Source organism: Pseudomyrmex gracilis, unplaced genomic scaffold, assembly GCF_002006095.1.
Source record: "Pseudomyrmex gracilis isolate BER0280 unplaced genomic scaffold, ASM200609v1 scaffold_1, whole genome shotgun sequence".
NCBI classification, from domain to species: domain Eukaryota; kingdom Metazoa; phylum Arthropoda; class Insecta; order Hymenoptera; family Formicidae; genus Pseudomyrmex; species Pseudomyrmex gracilis.
Window position 1 is genome coordinate 128,552 of NW_018020585.1, and position 20,915 is coordinate 149,466.

The window sequence follows — 20,915 nt, forward strand, 5'->3', positions numbered from 1 at the left end:
CAGTAATTTATGCATTTAGTATTGTTTATCAGTTCTTTTGAAAAAAACTAAACAAAAATATTGGATTGTTTAATATTAAAAAAATAAGAATCTAGGCTAATATAACTTGTGACATACGTAGATGTTTGTGATGATATATTTACATTAATAACATTGTAAATATTTGGATAATTTAACAGAATAGGGTAACGTCAGAATTTAACACAAAGTCCCCAAAAAATTAATATACACTCAATTGTTTTTATCTTTCCTATTTACTATTTAACGAAAACGAATTTTATTACTTCAAACTAATCAAATTTTTTATAGTACTTATATATAGTTTTTCCTTTTAATGATTATCTTGTTCATAATGGTTATCCCGGTTCTGCGAGAATACTTTTGTTAGAGAAGTATATATATTTGTATATAGAGGTAGAAGAAATTATATTGCATAGTTTAAAATGATATGATTTTACACCTTGTAGAAAGTCTTACGCTCAAAATGTGATGAAAACTGACGAGTCGCCACTTACTGATTTCATTTTCAGATAACTCGAAAGCTCTTTAGATTTTTGAAAGGAAAAATAATTGTTTTCTCAGTATACGGATCAAAAGACAAGAATCGAAATATAAATGTATAACCCAAATCTAGCCAAAACGATCTCAAACGATTTTTCATTGTTTTGCCAATGTTATGTTTCTTACATTTGGCAAGACCTAATAAGAAAAAATGCAAAATTGCGTACATGTATGACGAAGAAGCAGAAAAAGCAAAAAATGCAGTAAAAGAACACGATGTTTTGCACTGCCAGATATAATAAAAAAGAAAAGACAACCTGCGTTAATTATGTAAATCGATCGATCATTGAAAGCACCGCTGGTGTTCATTATAATTCATATTGTGGTTCTACAAGGTAAAAATGAGAATAGTTAAAAGAGAAAATTGCGGATGCAAACTTTTTTCGAAGCACAAGAAAAAATAAGAGACGCAAATAAAAAATATCCGAGCGTTGAATAGTACTTTGTCTTTTTGGATACTTTCACGTACAAATGACGATTTATAGTTCAAGAATAGAACATTAAAGAGATAGATATTGTACGAAAATAATAATTTCACGGATATTCCTACTCTCTTGTTTTTTTGTCTTGTAATTTTTCTAATAAAAATTTAGCTTCTTTTAATTAAATGAAAACGGCTTAAAAAATTAATAAGTATTCTTTAAAAAGACCTTGTAGCCAGAAGTCTACCGGTGATAATGGTAAAATTAGCTTCTTTTGTTCTCGAATGTTCTAAAAAAGATTCCAGCAGATCTTTCTTTATATACGTGTAGTTCTTCATAATTAGATTTACCGAACTTTAACAATATGTCTACATACATCTGTTACCTGGACATTAAGTAACTAAAATTTCTTTAAATAGAAACAAAAACTTACTCTCATCAAAAGTGTTATAGTGTTAAGTGTCTGTTATAAAAGTTGCCAGATCATAAAACTGGATTATGTCACGCTCTTAGATCACCAGAGGGAATCGCCCCAGTGAAGGTGTCAAGAAGGCGCCTCCTCCTTCTAGTTAGAAGGAGCAGACGGCGGTCTCGGGAGGGTCTTCTTCATATAAGAAGACCCAGGCGAGCAAAGCCCTGGCTGCTTTTCTGGGCCCCTCTCCTCCAAGTCCGAGCCCTCTTATTGTTAGTAGGTGCTTGGCGAGTGGAGTCCGGGAGTGCCAGGGAGAGAAAGGCCACCCTTTGGGGGTGGTCAATTCCATGGGGATAGAGTCCACCTTCGGGTGTTTGACCCGGAGCCACAGGAGAGTTCTCTTCATTGCACGTGGCTCAAAGATAGTGGAAAGGGGTTACGGCCCTCCTTACCATCACAGAGGAGATGCTCCTCTTTTAGGGCAGAGGACAAAAGTCCAAAGCCTACCAGGGTGGTCCCGGCAGGGTCCTGCGCTGGGGTTCCGGGGCTCCCCTAAATGGGCAGCAGAAGGCCGTCGCAGGGGTTTTAGTGGGTATACTCTCCCTGAGGGGAGGGGGAGTCCCACACTACTCTGCTTTCTTCGGGAAGCAGGGTGTGCGTAAGTGCATTTCCCCTGCGTAATAAAAAAAAAAAAAAAAAAAAAAAATCGCTCTTAGATGCTTTCTTTGTCCCGAGTAAGATAATATAAAATAGCTTGTGTTAAGAGAAAGAAAACAATTTTTTCTCTCAATGTTAGTAAATCTTTGGAAGAAATTTTAATGCTCTTCAGGTACTAATAATGTTACCGTTAAAACACAAAGTTAGAACCAAATAGTGCTTGTTAAACAAAGTGAGTTCTATAGCAAAATTTTGTTAATTACTGTGCTTTGACAGTAGCATGTACAACTTGATTATTGTGTCAATATTCAAAATGGGAGATACTAGTTTACAAATTATATATAAAATATGAATATATAAATATATAAACAAAAATATATATAATTAACAAATTGTATAATAAAGTAAATAGTTTAACTTAACGGCTCGATGAAATCAAATTGAAAACAAAAATCACAACAGTCTTAGGTGTGTACCTGATTGTTTATACTTTTGCATATTCAATATCTTTTTGCTCAACGGATGTATTCCAGTTCTTTTGATGTTTATTTTAATTTATTTGTATTGTATCACTCATTACTTTGTTTTTACAGTATGCTGAAGATGATTAATAAATCCGATCAAAACGTCCCATTTTAAACTGCGTTCTGTTATTTATCTACGTTCACCTTGGACTGTTGTGGCTCTCTGATTTTCGTTTTCAATTTGTATAATTAAGCTTTTTTTTTAAAAAAAAAAGAAGAAAAGAAAAAAAAAACAAAAAACAGACTAAAATATATAAAGTATCTTTTATATATCCTGGTGAAGGTTAAAATAAAACTTCTGATGCATTAGTTGAACATGATCGATTATTATTCGTCGTCGAAACATTGCACATGTGTGTGTACTTCGCAATTTACAATACAATACCTATAATACAAAATACTAATAGTAATTGTTTTGATAATGATATTATAATGATATTTAACTGAAATGTTGAGGATAAAGACTGATGAGGAGAAAAGGAGAGATGGAAGATAAGTAAATATGAGCAAGATTAAAATATAAGAGTGCTAAGAGATAATAAAAAATGATTTCAAACTTTCAGTCGGTCACAGTGCAATCACCGAGTCAGTTCTCGATGACCATACTTTTGCACTCGCTATTCTCTTATCGGAACGTGATATACAGTGTTTAGAGAAATACACGCGAATAAATTCTTTTCTGGTATACCCTGTATACTACATTTTATCCACTCTACGAGACGCGGATTAATCGTTAACGCGGATTATTTTCCGGAATGTAAAGAAGAAATCAGATGATTCTCAAAAAGAAATAACTAATTTTATAAAACTGTTTAAAATTGCAAAATTTTACATCGCGATATATTTCAATCTTAGTGCGTTAAAGATACTTAATTACAAAACACGTGCGCACTGACATTTCAGCGCGATGAATCGACGGCGTACTTCTTTTTGTTGTCGAAATTTTTGCGACCGATTAACCCTTGAATAGAGAACAGCTTGTGTGTATGCGTGTGTGTATGTATATATACATATACGTATAAATATTTTACTAGTAGATTTTAACAAGAAAGATAGAACCGCACGCAATGGCGATCGGATTTCTCGTCAAAATAATCGGAGAATTTTTTTTGGAAGGATTTCGCTCGTAAACAATACTGAAATCGCTGGTTCACCGATTAATCGTGCGGAGTATCGCGGAAGAGAAACGAGAGTTCGAAGAGAGAAACGGACGGGGAGATGCAGGGAACAACTAGATTACAAAGTATGTTCTCTTATGTGATGCACGCAACGTTAACTCTCTTTTTTTTATATATAAGACTACTATATTACTTTTGGCAGGAATGTTATATAATTTATATAACATATATTTATATATATATATATATATATATATATATATATATGTATATATGTATTTATTTATAATATCTTAACCGCGAACTGCGTGTCCGATGCACGTGGTTTCGCGACGGACACGTCACGGCAAAGAAAAATAGAGCCTCGCCTTTCAACCGATTTCTTTCTGTTTGCTATATTGTCCGAGCGGTGCATGTGGCATTGCTTTTTTATCTGTGAGACAGTTCACACACTCAGAACTATAAGTAGTCTTGAATGAATATATTTATTACTTTTTTAATTTTGTATGTATTACTGGAAATATAGAATGTGTGTGTATGAAATCTTTTGTATTATATAAATAATCTTGAAATCAGTTTTTAAAAACACACAATCATAATTGGAACATTGTTTGTATGTAAAGATAAGTTTTAAAAACAAGCACAAAAACTAAAATGCATAGACAATTTCAATTTCTTAACTTATTTTGTAGATTTCTTAATCTACTGGCTTTTCTAAAATTGTTTTTATTCTCAATATATAATTTTCATATAAAATATTACACTCAAGACAATACTGCAAACTGTACTGTAAATATTTTACAGAATTATATCTGTGTCATTTTTACTATGTATTTCTAGGTAGTAAAAATGAAAACGATAAAAACAATATTGAAGAAAAAAACTCAATATCATAGTTAACTTAAAATATTTTATACTTGAAAAAAGTACGCAACCACCTACGCGCGCTCGTTCATATGCTATACGAAATGCAATTCTTTCTTCAAAGTCGCTAAGTCGTGCGGAGACTTCGATTAAGAAATTTTTTGATCGCTTATGTAAATCTACTACAATGAATGTGGAACATAATAATGAAGATCGCTCGTAATTATAGAAATACTTGCGAAGATATACTTACGTAACGTGGTTTGTATTCGTTTTTATTCAATATATAATTATATATACATGTAGCATTTTTCGAGAGCCACGTGATTCTTCGTTGCATCTAGACGCGCGTGAGTTGCACGGAGATATTATGATTCGAATAACACGCGTATGTACATCGAAACGGTTGATTGACTTGCAGGAAAAAACACTGAGTCTTGAGTTTACGTGAGAGAGTTTGAGAATGTGAGTCGATCGTTGCTAGAAGAAAATCGTATTCTACGTTTTCGTAGTATCTGATTTCTTGTCTGCGATTTCTGCAATTCTTGATTAAAAATACGCAAAATATGAGGAGTCTACATCGTTTTCCGGCTCAAGGAAGTTTGTTTTTATATAATGGATGAAAAAAAATGCAAGTTTTACTTCACACAGACTGCAACAGTGATGGTGCGTTATTATAAAGATAATGTAACATAAGGTTTTATAAATACGCGACTGCGATTTATCGAATAACACGGAAAGTAGTCTTGTAGCCGACTACAATTATATAACAAGTTTAATATATAATATTACTATAATAAAATAAAATAATAATTTTAATATATTTAATGTTAATATATTTGCAATTATCAACTAAAAAGAACCTCTCTCTCTCTCTCTCTCTCTCTCTCTAATGATTTCGAATGGAGCTTTTGCGATTAGGCGTTTGAGCAGTGTCTAGAGAGAAAATGCTACACAGTTAAACTTAGAAAAAACAGGACGTGCTCGAGTAACAACTGATCATCCGTTGCGTGATTTCTTCGCACGATCATCATCATCTTCATCGAAAATCATTGGTCATTGATAGCTTTCAGCTATCAAGGAAAGTGAGAGTGAGCAAATTTGTCGAAATGTACTATCTCTACTTGAAATTGATTGATTTTAAGAAGCGATTCCTCGGTGCTTACTTATGTGTTTTAAGAGACAGAAAGTGTCGTATCGTGTAAAAGTATTAAAACACACCACACAGAGTTGATAGAAACATGAAAAACCGATATGCATTGCATAGAGTCACACGATTTGTACATGTAATTATTTCTTTCCTTTTTTTAGTCATTTTTCTTCATCCATACGTTTATTATCCGTTCAGTACGTTTTCTTCTTAGGTCGCTCCCTCTCTCTTTCTCTCTTATTCTCTCTCTCTTTTTAAGGTGCAACGAATCAGTGTTCAACTTGGTCAGTCGTTCATCCGTGAACAGAATGATACACAATGTGATGGTAATGACGGACAAATGCAATTGATTTTGCATTTATGTGCGACAAATCAACCTTCTTACGATGCAATCAGACATACGCTCAACACTCATAAAACTTACTTAGAAAAACGCGCTTTCGAATATCTCGTCAGTTACTTCCTACGATTTACTAGATGCTCGATTAGATTAGAATATAGATTTACCCTTGGGAAAGTCATTTAAGCTATTGCGCTCTTACATACGATAGATCGTCGATCTTTGAAGGTCGAGAATTTAATAATACGCTTGTCACGCAGCGATCACTACCGAGAAGGCAGAAAGACTCTAAATATATTGACTCTTGAAATCGCGAACTACCATTACAAATTCCTCTTGTGTTTTTTCTCTGAGAAAGTAATACGCGAGTGAATCATGATCATATTGCGATCGAATACTATCTTTTTCTTTACGGTAATCGTCCACCTGATGCTTTCACCTGATTTCCGGCGACCTTAGGAATTGCACCGATTATCTTGACGCGATTCTGCGAAGTAGTTGTTTGTTGTTGTTGTTGTGGTTGCTGCTGCTGCTGTTTATTATCGCAGAATTGCGGCGGCGGCGCAAATACTACTTCTTGATCGTGGCCGCCTGCGGACGGACCGGCATTGAATTCCGGTGGTGGTGGCACGAACAAATCATTGTTTTGTTCTTCGGCATCAGCTTCAATCGGTGGTGGTAACTGCGCCAAGCTGACCGCATGCCTGGTCAGCAATCCACTGCCGCCGTAGCCTGGTCGTTTGATTTGAGTGCTTTCTTTCTCAACTAAACTAACACCGGTCATCAGAGTCGTACCACCACTTGGAATAGAGTTTTGACTGTTTTCCTGATTGGCTAGGTTTCGCATAGCGGTGTCGTCGAAACCCATAGGTGGGCCCACCGGCACATCTTGATCTGAACTGACGCCGCTCGAGCTGTTGTCACCATCCTCAGCGAGCGACTGTTGAGTCTGCAACAACCCGAAATCGTTCGGATGGCTCTTGGAAGACTTGAGCTGCGTACGCACTTTCTGAATTTCTTCAACGCTAAACGAATGCGGCAACGAGCCGCTGCCTGATGAACTCGAGCCAGACGTGTTGGAGTTGCCCGAGGTTTCTTTGGTCGCTTCTATTTTTTCTCGCGCTGCTGCTTTTTCAAGTTCCTTTGCTATTTCCGATTCGCCATCCTCATCCGTTTCGTCCTCACCTTCGTCGTTCTCCGACTCTGACAGACTGTAATCCGGCTCAGGGATAGGTGGCGCCGCAGAAGGTGGTGCGGATGTTCCGTTCGTACCGGATGTGTTCGACGAAAGATTCGTGACAGACGAGCTGGTGCTCACAACGGTTTTCTTCTTCCGTTCGCGAATACCAGCCGTACTGTGACTTCTGTTGGTTTTCAGCGGTTGTGCATATTGATTGTTGGCTGAATTGTTGCCGTTCCCATTGCTGTTGATGCTGCCGACGTTGGTGTTAAGTGTCTGCTGGCTGCCATTCAAACTCGTTGGCTTGAACGTTGTGCTGCTCGGCGTGTTGCGCAAGCTGTGTGACTTCCTAAGATGCGGGCGATTGGTGTGAGCTGGCAAACTACGCGAACGATAGCCGACGGTCTTCATGTCTTCCGGCGAGGCGTACAGCTTCGCACTGTTCGACGGCCGGAAGCTCGACATCACTCCGTAGCCACCATCGACTGTGGCTGCTGCGAGTTCTGTGCGTATTAAAACAATATATAGTAATAAAATTGATTTATCAAAACAAAAAACGGTACTTACATAATCTCAATTATCATATAAGAAAGAAATATTATAAGCAACGTTGTTGGAAAATGAACGATGATTACCTTTGACCTGCTGGATGTGTGCCATATTATCGTAGACTGAAGCAGGCGTAACAACATCCGGCATATTGGGACCAACATTCACTTTAACAACTTGTCCGACCGGAGGAGGTGGTGGTGGATGGTTCGGTGGTGGAAGTCCATTTCTGCCGTTTATGGCGTTTACATCCTCTTGACTTCGATGGCACTTGGGTGCGAGTATCGATGACGATTGTACCTGCACGTTGAGATCGGGCGTGCTATGAAAGTCCCTGTGGAGATCGGAACCACCGCCCAAGCCACCGAAAAAGCGTACTCTCGAGTGCGACTGTAAACGTAAGAACAAGAAATTTGTAAAGATTGCGACGCACAAATGGCAGTGCTAACTTTGAAAAATTTGGAGCGTGAAAAAGATGGAATTGCGATTAATAAATGAATCTGTGAAGGAAGATGGTAGATCAACAAAAGGCACAAGGACTGTGGACCCAAGGACGAAGCGTACCCCTGCCAAGCGTGAAGTCCGAACTACCGTGGCTAACGCTAGCCCGCTACCATATTGCTGCTTCAACAAATAGTTATCTAAGTGTTAATGCTGTCGAATGCTGCGAAAAATGATACGTAATTACGTATCGCGTGTTAGCCTTCCATGCTTATAGAATCAACTTCAAAGAGCGATATTAGAAACTGAAGGATTGCAAGATAATCGGGTTAGATGCAAATGCTGGTTAATCATACTTGAGGCGTGAACACGAAGCTGTAGGTGGCATCTAACGACCCTCATGGGACGTCAGATTTTGTTTCATTTAGCAAATGACTTAGTCACCTGAAATCATGCAAGCCACGGACGAGCTAGAAACAAAGTATTTTCGATCAGTAATATAAGTAGTCCTCATCGTCTCGTCCGCACCAGGACCGTCCCTTGCTGTGCGCTCGCACCGGCTTGCGCGCAAACTATAACACACATGCAAAAAAAAAAAAAACGAGCACCATTACCATTTCCCAGAGATGGGAAGATTCACCGAACGCTGGGCGACGCTTTTGAGTAACACTGCTAGGCTTTTCTTAACGGGATATCCTTAACCGGGTATTGAGTAATCAACAAATTACTAATTGATGGATAAAAACGAGCAGAAAAAGATATTATAAAACGTCTATATTAAAAATTAAGGGATGTTGAAAATTCTAAAAGGACATTAGAGAGAAAATTCTATTCGAACTACTACTGGTTCAGATGAATAAAAACTTGTTATAGTCCATTTTCTAGGGCAGCTTTCGTCAAGGAGCTCATTGTCAACTATATATAGGGAGAATGTTAAAGAGAAACGTGAACGACTGCGCGAGCTCGTAACTTGAGAGTGTGACGAGAGTCCTTACTTTGCCCTTGCGTTTCATCTCCGCTACGCTCGCGTACACCCTGCCGGTCTTGGCGGGCGACGACGGATGCGACTTGGTGGATTGACCGGTAGTCTGAAAGTGAGACGAGCTCATCATGGACGAGCTGTACTGACCGCCGGCGCTACCCTGTTGCCGCTGAAATAGTTCCTGGAAGAGAAATTAAAGGACGCAGCTGAAGCCTCGGTCTCGTCTCGTGCACACAATGCCATTCAATTCGGGGACAACGAGCGCACGAATTCAGTAATCGAGCAAGAGACAGAAAAAAATTGGGAGCGAGAGAGATAGAGCACGTTTGGCGTGCGTGCCGCAAACAGATGGGAGATAGTTACTTCGAGTTCCGCGGCGGTAATTCTGCTGGAAGTTGGCCGCGATCGGATACTGGCTGTTCTGGGTTGCACCGGAGTGTTCTGACCGGTATTTGATCCAGTCGACGATTGCTGCGGCATATGAATCGACTCCGCGCTGCTCGACTTTGCGCCGGTTGATGTGATGTCATCACGCTCATCCCTTTCGCCGCCTCCCTCTGTGAAAAAAACACGACGGAAAAAATGTAGCACGACGATGTTTCGTTAGTGTCGTCAATACTTTGCAAACTCTCACTTAATATTAAGCAAATTTTAATCAATTACCTAATCCTGCGACCATCGATCGCGCTCTCGCCCGACCCACGCTTAGCGTGGTTTTCGGGTCTCTTCGCGGTGGTATGGGCGCCGGAGACCTGCCAAGCGTACCACCGATCACTACATTGTTGTTACCCTTGCGTGGCAAAGTTGCGTACTGTCTCTGGATAGGTTGACTAGTTGGTAGCGCGGCCGCAGACTGGGAATTCGGAAGACTAATCACCGGTGAAACTACGGTCATTCGTACCAGCTCTCCCGATTTCCTGATCAGATCAACTACGTGTTCGTGAGACGCCGTTGTTACATCTTCGCCGTTGATCTGAAATATATTTGTGTGAAAAAAAAAAAAAAAAAAAAAAAAAAAAAAAAAAAAAAAATGAAATTATGCAATTTATTCTAAAAAGATTAAAAAACTAAGTTGAGATTTATGTTTACAAACTCACTTGAATGAGAAAATCTCCTTTTCGGAGACCTGCAAGATCGGCCACTCCTCCTTGGTCGACATCATCCAGATATTGTAACGCCGGATACCTGGCAGATGGGGTTAATTCCATGAGAGGCGAAGTAGCTTTGGCGCCACGTAATACAAAACCAAAACCTTTTCTTGAACGATGAAGAACAACAGTACGTGGCTCCGACGTAACTCTATGTTTCAACATCATTAAGCATTATTCAAAAACAAATTTTTCAATTTTTGTTACATATCAGCTTGAAAAATGTAAGTGAACGCTTACGGCTTCTTTAATCTGGGTGCCGTAGCAAAATATTTATGCTGCGACTCCCTGCGGCCCAGAACTCGGTTCCGGCCGTCTCGCGTGGGTTGCGGACCTAGAGGTATATTTGTGTGACGCAATCTGACTTCCTGAACGCAATGCGCGGGGAATAAGCCGGTACCCTGTCCGCGTAAAACACCTTCTAGAAGACCGCAGTCGGTAGCACCGGTGACTGTTAAAAATAAAGAAACAAAAACACGCTTGCTATCAGAATAATATTTCTGGATGTTACCTATAAAACACAGAAAATCCAGAAAAAGACATGGTAAGACGATTCGTCTCGAATTTGTTCATTAAAACAGTTAATTGTGAGAAATGAAAAATGTTATGAAGTAAACGCTGTTACGTCGCTGTAAAAGTAAAGCCAACAAAACTAGAAAGAACAAGAAAAAGAAAGAAAAAAGTGCGTTCGATTGCCGAGTTCGAGAGAAGTACCTTCAAGGATGTCTCCTTGATTGATAGTCAGATGGCCAGTGATCCCGCTGTTGTAGCTCTCCACGCAAACCACCGTCGTGCCGGGAATAGATAATGAATTGGTCGTATCGGATTGCGAGGTACCCACCCCGGAACTATCGCTGATCACGTCAGATGCTGTGTCACCGAGGCTTTTGTCTAGAAATTAACAAACGACCGGATATATTCAGCGTGATGCCTGATGTGTTCGCCCAGCATTGCTTTAAGCGAACTTACATAGGCCATGCAAAATAAATGACGAACCTTTACGGGAAACAGAAATAAAAAAAGAGAGAAAAAAAGAAAGGAAGAAAAAGAGAGAGAGAGAGAGAGAGAGAGAGGGAGAGAAAGAAAGAAAGAAAAAGAAAGAGAAAGAGAGAGAGGAAGAGGGAGAGAAAAAAAGAAAACGGTTAACTGTTAACGCTAAATCAAATCTTGAGCGCACTTGGTCGTAAAAAGTCAACTCGGCTCACTTAAATTGATGCTCTACAACGGCAACAAGAGCTCTAATCGCCAGCCACGTCGTATTAATCGCATCCTAAAAAAGGCGGTCTTTCTATAAAAATAAGCGCAACGTATATATTTCTTCTTGAATGAAACCTTGCTCAACTCGTGAGAAGGAGTCACTAATCTCAGGATCTCTAATTCCGGATCCTCGGAAACACCAAAAACGAAAGCATGCACGAATCAAAAAACCATCCGTCCGATTGATTCTCTCATAAACGCGTCGCTTCAACCATCTTAGCGCGCCACCGATTTTTGGTGGTGATGGTATGTAACATGATGCTGGTGTATGTCAATCGCCGTTGTGTGTACACACACACACACGCGCGCGAATATACTTGACAAAGAATCTCCTTGCATCTTTGACAGTTGACTTCTTTTTCGGTTTCACAATATCTACATTAACAATTGTTGCCGCAGTTTATGGATCATCGAGGAGCAGTTTCGCCGCTTCTAATCCTCTCACCATCGAAGAATGCGCTAAAGTTGAAGGAGAATACAAAATAAAAAAATAATGTACCTGTGACGATGCTGGCCGAATCCTCGCCGGACGGCTGATTGCTGCCTTCAGACAAGCTCGAGCTGGCCGAGCTGAAAGGCGCTAAACTCCTGCTGCTCGGTGACGGCGACGGCGGCATCTCCATCTGCGTTCTGTGCATATCGAGACGGTGTTGCAGTTCGAGTCGGTGCTCTTGTAGCCTTGTGAGGCCCTCCATTCGTAAGTTTGTATAATTCTCTGCGACGCTCGGCAATCTTGAAATGGTGTGTACAACTCTTAGAGCACGGCGACGATCAGTTCGTGCTTCGCGCCGACCAAGACAAGATTACATGAAATCTATTTATATATATAATGAACTCTAATCACACACGTTCGTCGACTCGGTCGGGACGAAGCATCGGTGATACCGCAGAGGTGTACCGAACGAACGTCGCTCGCAGTGACGACGAAACGTGAAGTAAGAACAAACTTTGTCGATGAGAGTTTTCCGGAAGAGAAGAAGAGTCTCTTTCTTCCTCCGTTTTATTTCGCGATCGCGCGCGACAAATCGACTCTCGCGATTTCGTCTATGCTTACCTCACATTTGGATCTCTCATGGGATTCGGACTCTGGTACTCCGACGTCAGTCGGTGGGCATTCTGTTCGGACGGTATTCTCGGTAAGTCGTTTCGGTTCGACTCTACGGACGGTATTCTGCCAATGCTTCTATGGTGAACCGATTCGGTCGTCGACTGACCGATCATCGTGACACTGTTACCACCAGCAGTGGAGGGATACTGTTCCGTGGACGGCACTCTGCTCAGGCTCGCCGCGTTAGTCGGATATTGTTCCGTGGACGGTACTCTGGTCAGCGTGCTTGCGATAGGATACTGCTCGGAGGACGGTACTCTGGTCAGGCTGGCAGTGTCATATCGCTCACCGGACGAGGCGCGGCTGAGCACTGCGCTCGTTGGCGCGTATTTCTCCTCGGATGCGACTCGCACGAACGTGCCGGACGACGGAGGTGGTGGATACAAAGGTGATTGCTCCATGGACGGTACTCGGTTCAGATTCACAGCCGCCGTGGTGGTGGCGTACTGCTCAGCGGACGGTACTCGTGTAATATTCGTGTACTGCTCCACCGAGACAGTTCTGGTGAGAGTACCGACGACGACGCCACCACCACTACCGGCGCTAGACGCTGTCGCGTGTTGTTCGGTAGACGGTATCCTGGTGAGGGTGCCCAAATTATTTGCCGAACAGCTTGTCGTCATCATCAAAGAGGTGCCACTGAAGGCCACCGAGCGCCGCTTTGGGTTGTAACGTGGCGGCCCTTTAAACGGTACTGGAAAATCGCAAGGGTTGCAAGGGTAAGTAAAGAAAGGATTACTTAGCCTTACAAATAGACGCGCGCGTGCTTTAATGCCCTTGTAGTAGTAGTCGTTGTTATTGTCTCTTCAGATGCGAAACGTGAAACTGTGTCAAACAGAAATTCGTCAATATATTAGATTTGAACATCGTAACTGTGGAAAGAACGCCAAGTAATATTGGCACTGAACCCTAAACAGTTTCGCTTATTATACACAGTTTCATAATGTTCAATATGAATAAATTTTATATTATATTCTTTTTTTTTGTTTATCAACTTTTGTATATTCCCTTTCTAAACTTCCTTCAAACCGAAGTAATGTTTAACATGATTCCAAAAATAATTCAATAAATTATATCTTCAAAGCTATAATTGATATTGAATGTTCGTACTGTCTAGGGTTAAAGAGATGATTACACACATGTGTAGCAAGAGTACGACGAAATTAACATTTCGTAAGCTTCGGAACAAATCACTTAATGAGGACCGAGCGTTAAATATCACCCCAACGTTTGTACGCGTTATTAACCACGTTCTATCGATGACATTCTATCGCGAACGTTAGTCACGTCTTGTTATATCATATGTACATTATGTTTATTAAAGAGAGAGCGAGGTGAGGCCACGGGTTCAGGCCGAGAAGCTCTGTTCCCACCGCAATCGATCTTCCGATATTACAAAAGATCGCGCGTCGTGCTAGAACTGTTTTTTTTTTTTTTTTTTTTTTGCAAAGCAAATTTATACAAGCAGTCGCCGTCGCACGCAAGCTCGCAAACACGCGCGCACGCATGATGTTACTTCACGATGACGACGATGGTTATTGGCTCTTCCCGGGCGTAACCCCGGACAACTAGACATTGCTTTCGTCGATTTAGTGTCATCTTCTATAGAATGTCTCAGAACTAACAACAAGCGGACGAATATCGTATAACACGTTATTAAATTTCGTTAGTCTCTAAAAATTGTTACCTAATAGAAGCATTAACACTTTTCTGATCATATGTCATTGGAAAAGAAAAACGACTTTTTTGCGTTAAATACAATACTTTTAACTTTGTGTCAATTCCGAAACATTCTGCAGAGAAAACAGAAAAGCGGTAAGAAGCACACGCACAAGGATCAACAACTCCATCCCCGTTCTGTTGTATCCGGTTTGTGTGATACAATGTGCTCGAAATTGTAAGTCTCGCCGGAATACGTCATGTGCACAAACGATCGACGTCGCCGTCGCTAGATCGTCGGAATGTCTTTTTTTTTTTTTTTTTTTTTTTTTTCAGTTTCTACGCTCTGCAGACTCCGATGACCTGCGAGACCACGTAGATTCACAACGTATCTCGAACTACCAAACATTACTAATCAAGACATTCTTGCAAATTCAATGCTGCCAGGAGCACTATAAATTTTACATGTATTAAAATTTTGAAATGTAATACAAAAAAACTTAATACATAAAAGAAGTCAAGCATTAATTCTTAATAATTGAATAATTTTTGTGTCTTTGCTGATTTATGTACATCATATATAAATATTATATCTATTTGTATATTGAATTAAAAAAAATGGTTCGTCCGAAGAATTTGGTATTTGATGTGTTCTTTTTGTGATGCAATTTTGCAATCCAGCAGCACTGATTTATTTGACAGTGAATCAACGATACGATACCATTAGTTACTGGAAAGCAATCTATCAAGAAGTAGTTACTTCTCTTCGGTATCACAAATGTTAATCGACGTTATACACGACCATCACCACCAAAAATCCCATGACATTGTGAGTTACACGCTTATTCCTCGCACACAGCACAGACACAAGTAAACAAATGATTACACATTTATATACGTACGTCACACTCACAACACACACACGTCAACATGTTACATATAAAATTTCAGAAGAAATCCTCTAAATAGCTAAGAATCGATATTACTATAGCTAAATCTACTTTTACGTTAAAAGCAACGTGCACATGCTCATGCCATATTCGACTGTGATATCATGCCATACAAAAGTCTACGATTCTTCTAGACCGCGATCTCGTTTCTTATCAGATAACATTTGTGAACTTGTTTTATATCACACCGTTATGGTCATATGTGACTTTGTTTCAGTAAACAAATTATAAGATAATTCAACTTTGAATTGGAACAGATGTATCACCGATAAGACGATAAGTAGTCACTATTCGAAGCACTTAACAAGCTATTTCAATTTTTTTTCATTGATCTGATTTCGATTTGTACCTCTTGAAACTTAGATAAACCGTAAATTAAATATATCGAATTCTATATCAAAAAAGTTACGACATCCGTTTTTCGCCGATGATTGATGCCGTCAAGTTCTGACTTATGTAATAAACCGTACACGTCATAAGCAAGGAATCATTAAACAATCGTGTTGATCAGTTATCATAGGTGTGGCAAATTTTACGTGATTAAAAACCTTCAATTCTGTTTGTCTCATTCGTAATTCAGAAAAATCGATTAACACGTCGCGTCGTGTTATCATCGTTTGCGCGAGTAGAGTTAAGGTGCCATTACACACTGCGTGTGGTTCGACGAGCTTCGCGCCGCTCGTACAGGCTCCTCGATTTGTCCTTTATCAAGCTCTGACTGTTCTCACGGTATGTTAATTCGCGAACCTCGCGCCGCGGCGCGCCGCTTTAACTTTTTCGAGCGCTGAACGATACCTGAAGAAATTATACACGCATGAGCTACGAACCTGTCCGAGCCTATGTGAACGGATTTACGAGACAAGTCTCGACGATAGCGCGTTTCTTTTGATTCTTACCACATTTGCCGACATTCGGCGGGAAGAACGCCGAGTCTTGCCGCGCTGGCCCATTCACACGACTCGCAGCGCGGCAAGTCGTGAGCCAGGCTTGCCGAACTACGCGCCGTGTAAAGGCACCTTTACTGAACAACAATGTCAAGAAAGAGAAAGAGAGAAAGAGAAGCAAAAACACACAAGGAAAACGATAAAAAGAAGAAGAAGAAAAGGAAGAAAGTTTGCCGTTTATTCTTGCAACATTTTCTCTCTCTCTCTCTCTCTCTCTCTCTCTCTCTTTCTCTCTCTTTCTCTCTGAGTGAATTTCCTGGTTCTTTAACACCTTCGTACGTTTTCCGTACTCTCCTCTCCTTCTTTTTCTTTAACGCGCGATTTTTGATATTTTATGCGACGTTCATAACTTACCGACTTCCTCTGGCTGATAGTTTTTGATAACTTCGGCAAGTTCCATGTTGCCGGCGATCACGGCGACTTGGTATGGCGTCTGATTTGCGTAGTTAAGTGCGTCTTTCTGCGCGCCTCTGAAAAGTAGCTGACGTATGCACGAAGCGTCTGTGTTGTTCACTGCGCACACGTGCAACGGCGTATTGCCGGACGCATTGCGCGCGTTCATGTCAGCACCATAGAAGAGCAGGTGGTCCAGATGCTGCACCAGATTGTTGCGACATGCCTACGGGCAATATGACTAGAATTAGACATGATATTAGACATATGAGCACGATAAAATTTGATGTAGATTTCCCATCAATTCGCAAACAGCTTGATTTAATATATTTTCTGTAAAAAATTATACAATTAAAATTGCAATAACGTAGATAAAATCTTGCGTCATCATAAAAAAGAACAAATATTTTCGAGACAATTTTATGTGACAATATAAGAATTATATTTAACAAATTATTAAAAACTATCGAAGATATATGTATCATTAATAGAAGAGAGAGAGAGAAAAGAAGATAATACAAAATTTTGATAAAAACATATAAAAAAATTGTTTTTCATTCATATATATATATATATATATATATATATATATATATATATATATATGTGTGTGTGTGTGTTCGCAAAAATTATTTTCTATGTTTCAGTAATTTTATTATTTGTTTTTGTTACCTATATGATATGTAATTATTTGCTACTTGTTATATAATATAAATAATCAATATAAACAGAAACAAGTGAAACCTGATGGACTTCTTGCCAGCCTTGGAGATCTTGTGCTCCTATCGTTGCATGATCGTGAAGCAACGTCTCGCAGAGCATCGGATCGGTCTTATAAATGACACTATAGTAAAGTGGCGTCAAGCCCTTTGTATCTTTGTAATTTGGACTAGCACCCAGTTCTAAGAGGGTTTTTACCGCCTCCAGATTATTGCGTTCAACGGCACGATGCATCGCCGTCAAACCCTCTTTCGTTCGATAGTCTAACAGAGCGCCGCCATTGACCAATGCAATTATGACTTTTGACGGTTTTTTCAAAGTCGTTGCCAAAGTTAACGGTGTCTCTGTGAAACAGAAAATAAAAAATCCAAAAACTCTAGCATATGTTAAAACTAATTAATTTTATTTGTTAAAATATAAAATTAGTAATAAATTTAAAATTGTTAATAAATTTATTCTTTAATGTGTTTTGTGTACACACATACACATAAAACAAACCATATTCCGATATTTGCAAAATAAGATTATTGAATCGCGCACATATGAATTACCTCCTGTTTCCTGACAGTGAAAATTAGGATCCAGTCCTTTGCTACACATCTTCGCAATTTTCTCGACTTGACTGCCCTGCACATAATCGAGTAACCTTCGCAAATTCGTTCTGGTATGCATCGCCTTGAGCTGTTTCTCATCCAAATGTAGCATCTTGTACACTCGTCTCTTGTATTTGAGCTGAAAGTCATTTAAAAAAATATATTTTTATCTTCATTTTCGAAATATACGATCCCATGTATTGTACAAATGTGTAAAAATCTTAGCGATGTGTCACTTTTGATTTCATTGATATAAAAGTGTGAAAGCCTAACAGAAAAAATAAATATGATGAAAATGCTTCCACGGCTTTTTGAGTTGACTTTGTTTCTAAGATAACTCATATAAAGAAAACATTTACATACTAAATTTTAGATTTCTATATGAAGACATGAATAATTGTAAGAGAGTTAGAGCGAAAAAACGATATTTTTACATTTTTACATTTTTATGATTTTCACTTAATAAAAACTCTAATAAATTTTTGAAAAACTTCTGAAAAATCGTTTACATCTAGACAATGAGGATACTTTTTTTAAGGTTTCTCGATGCAAATTTTGATTCTAAAAAAATGAAAATATCTTTTATAAACATTTTTTTACTCTGATTCCATTGATGTGCCACCTTAAAACAATTTAGTTTTCGCGGATTTACAATTAATCAAGCACTCCGAAAAGTTGTAAATCCGACCGTGCGATCTCTACGTGGTATATTTTAGGTAATACTAACGTCAGCAATACTGAAATTTTTAAGTCTCATAACTCAGGAAAGTCTTGACTAAAAAGAGTTTGAAACCAATGTTTCGAAAACGCTTTGACGTCAGCTACAAGAATATGCAATGAGCTCCCATTAAAAAAATTCAAGTCGATCTTGATATGACCTTTATAATGCCACTCAAAGTCAATCGCATATACCCATGTAATGTATTACTTAATCTCCAACAACTTTTGTCTGAAACATTTTTCACAAAATAACCACTTTCCTCGTTTTTAAACAGGTGGTGTTCTGAAACACCCTGTATATATATTTACTTTTTCACATACACAAATATATGTATACATATATATAAATATATATACATATATAAATATATATACATATATATATATATATATATATATATATATATATTATATATATAATTTTTTATATTTAAATCACTCCAAGCTATATAAAATAAAAAAACATATGTGTATTTATTATCTCTTTCTCTGTCTCTCTCTCTGCTTTCACACACCACACACACACACACACAGAGAGAGAGAGAGAGAGAGAGAGACAAAATTTGTAACTTTTTGTGAAAATGGACTGAGACTTTAGCCAGCGGCACACGATGCTTTTTGTTGTGCTGAATTGCATGTGAGCATGGCGATTTGACAATCGGTCTGCCATATTAAATCAGCCATTTTGAATTAAAAATATCTGACTTCAAATTCGTTGTCACCAGTTAGCGAAACCCCCGGGTACAAAATTTTAAATTATCGAATAAACATAAAAATACGTGCATTAAAACATATGAGTTGACGCTTTACTGAATTTCGTTTATTTTGACTTTTCATATCTTTTAAACCAATAATAGGATTAACTTGAAAATTTTTTGTGATTGACGTCTCATCATAAGATATTTGGCACACAATTCAGTTCCAAAATCGCGGGGCTATTTTTGCGGTCGCTTTTTTAAAATTAGGATCTAAATTAGCTTTTAAATAGCACTTAATTTTTATGTAGGTGCATATGTATTGTTTTTATGGTAGGGAAGCTAACTTAAATATGGCTTCAAAGATTTTAGCGATATAATAAACTCTCAGATACTCCACGTATTTGACTTTGTTTCCGCTCTCTATTTGCGATTTCGCACGGATTGAAGCTGGATATGTACTACAAATCTTTTACTCCCTCTTCCTTTTCCCCGTTTAGACATTCCACCATCTACATACAAAAATGACGCGCGATTTAAAAACAGGTATTGTTTCTTTTGACCCTGTAGGTTAAAAGGTAGCCGAGGGTTAAGACTATATAAATTACCTTGCGAAATGTGTAACATCAGAAGACATAATAATCTGCGAGTATGTCTATATTTATGATGAGAAGATACTTGCACATATTAGAAAAATATGTTCTACTTTATATGAAATTTTGCGACATATATATGGACTAAAGATTTTCAAAAGCACGAGACTTCATTGTTTGACATTTTGTTTGACACGTTTGAGATTTTGCTGACAGGTGTTCGTTAAATGCAAGTGTTTCATCGAATAGACCCTCATGTAATTTGTAACTCGTGCGAAGTGAATGCGGCTTAAACACCGACTCAAAGAAGCTGTATGAGTCAGCTATCCCTGGAAGTGAATCTCCTGCGATGAAGCGAGAAACTTCCAGCTGGCACGGTGAAACCGATCGGGACCGGAACCCGACCAAAGATGAAGAAGAAGAAGAAGAAGGAAAAGAAGAGGGAAAGGAGGGAAAGATGGAGGAGGAAGCGAAGACAACGACGACAACAGAAAGAATTCTATGAGAAGCGAGATAGTTGATGGGAACTAATATAATACTGGTTACGCAAGAAAATTGCGGGACAAGATCTAGATCTCGTTAATCCGAGATCGAATTATTTGTTTTTCGCGAAACCCCGTTTCAACAGTCATCGCGGTCCAAACAAGTTATGTACCTACATGCACGTGCGGATTCGTCGCATTGCGATCACTGAAATGATTTATGTAGCGAAGATAGCAAATATCATCGCGATGATTAATTATGTAATATGTACTCTCTTGCTACTTTTTTTTCCTCGTTTCTTAAATTAAGAAAATGAAATCGTTTTGCAGGATTATCTTAATTTTCCCAACATTTTATTCTTATTTTTTAATTAAAATAAAATACAATTATTTAACAAATTAGCTGCTTCTTAAAAAGAAGATTTAAATCTTACATAGCTATTCTTCTGTATA

General features: G+C 38.7%; 1 protein-coding gene across 7 annotated transcripts in view; it reads right to left on the bottom strand.

Annotated features, from left to right (window-relative positions):
* Positions 1-2,095: 2,095 nt before the first annotated feature.
* Positions 2,096-20,915, bottom strand: part of LOC109852610 (SH3 and multiple ankyrin repeat domains protein 3-like) — a 96,824-nt gene continuing 78,004 nt past the window's right edge. For 4 of the 7 annotated variants that reach the window (XM_020423925.1, XM_020423918.1, XM_020423908.1 and 1 more), the window contains 13 exons: positions 17,931-18,111; positions 17,404-17,723; positions 16,621-16,885; positions 12,660-13,407; positions 12,105-12,337; positions 11,063-11,239; positions 10,589-10,799; positions 10,298-10,499; positions 9,864-10,173; positions 9,564-9,757; positions 9,214-9,381; positions 7,864-8,167; positions 2,096-7,731 (listed from right to left, as the gene is read on the bottom strand). In XM_020423925.1, the coding sequence (XP_020279514.1) occupies positions 6,458-7,731; positions 7,864-8,167; positions 9,214-9,381; positions 9,564-9,757; positions 9,864-10,173; positions 10,298-10,499; positions 10,589-10,799; positions 11,063-11,239; positions 12,105-12,337; positions 12,660-13,407; positions 16,621-16,885; positions 17,404-17,723; positions 17,931-18,111 (4,587 nt within the window). In that variant the 3' untranslated portion in view covers positions 2,096-6,457. The remainder of the gene's footprint in view (positions 7,732-7,863; positions 8,168-9,213; positions 9,382-9,563; positions 9,758-9,863; positions 10,174-10,297; positions 10,500-10,588; positions 10,800-11,062; positions 11,240-12,104; positions 12,338-12,659; positions 13,408-16,620; positions 16,886-17,403; positions 17,724-17,930; positions 18,112-20,915) is intronic. The other 3 variants (XM_020423964.1, XM_020423955.1, XM_020423936.1) reach the window with 2 other exon arrangements.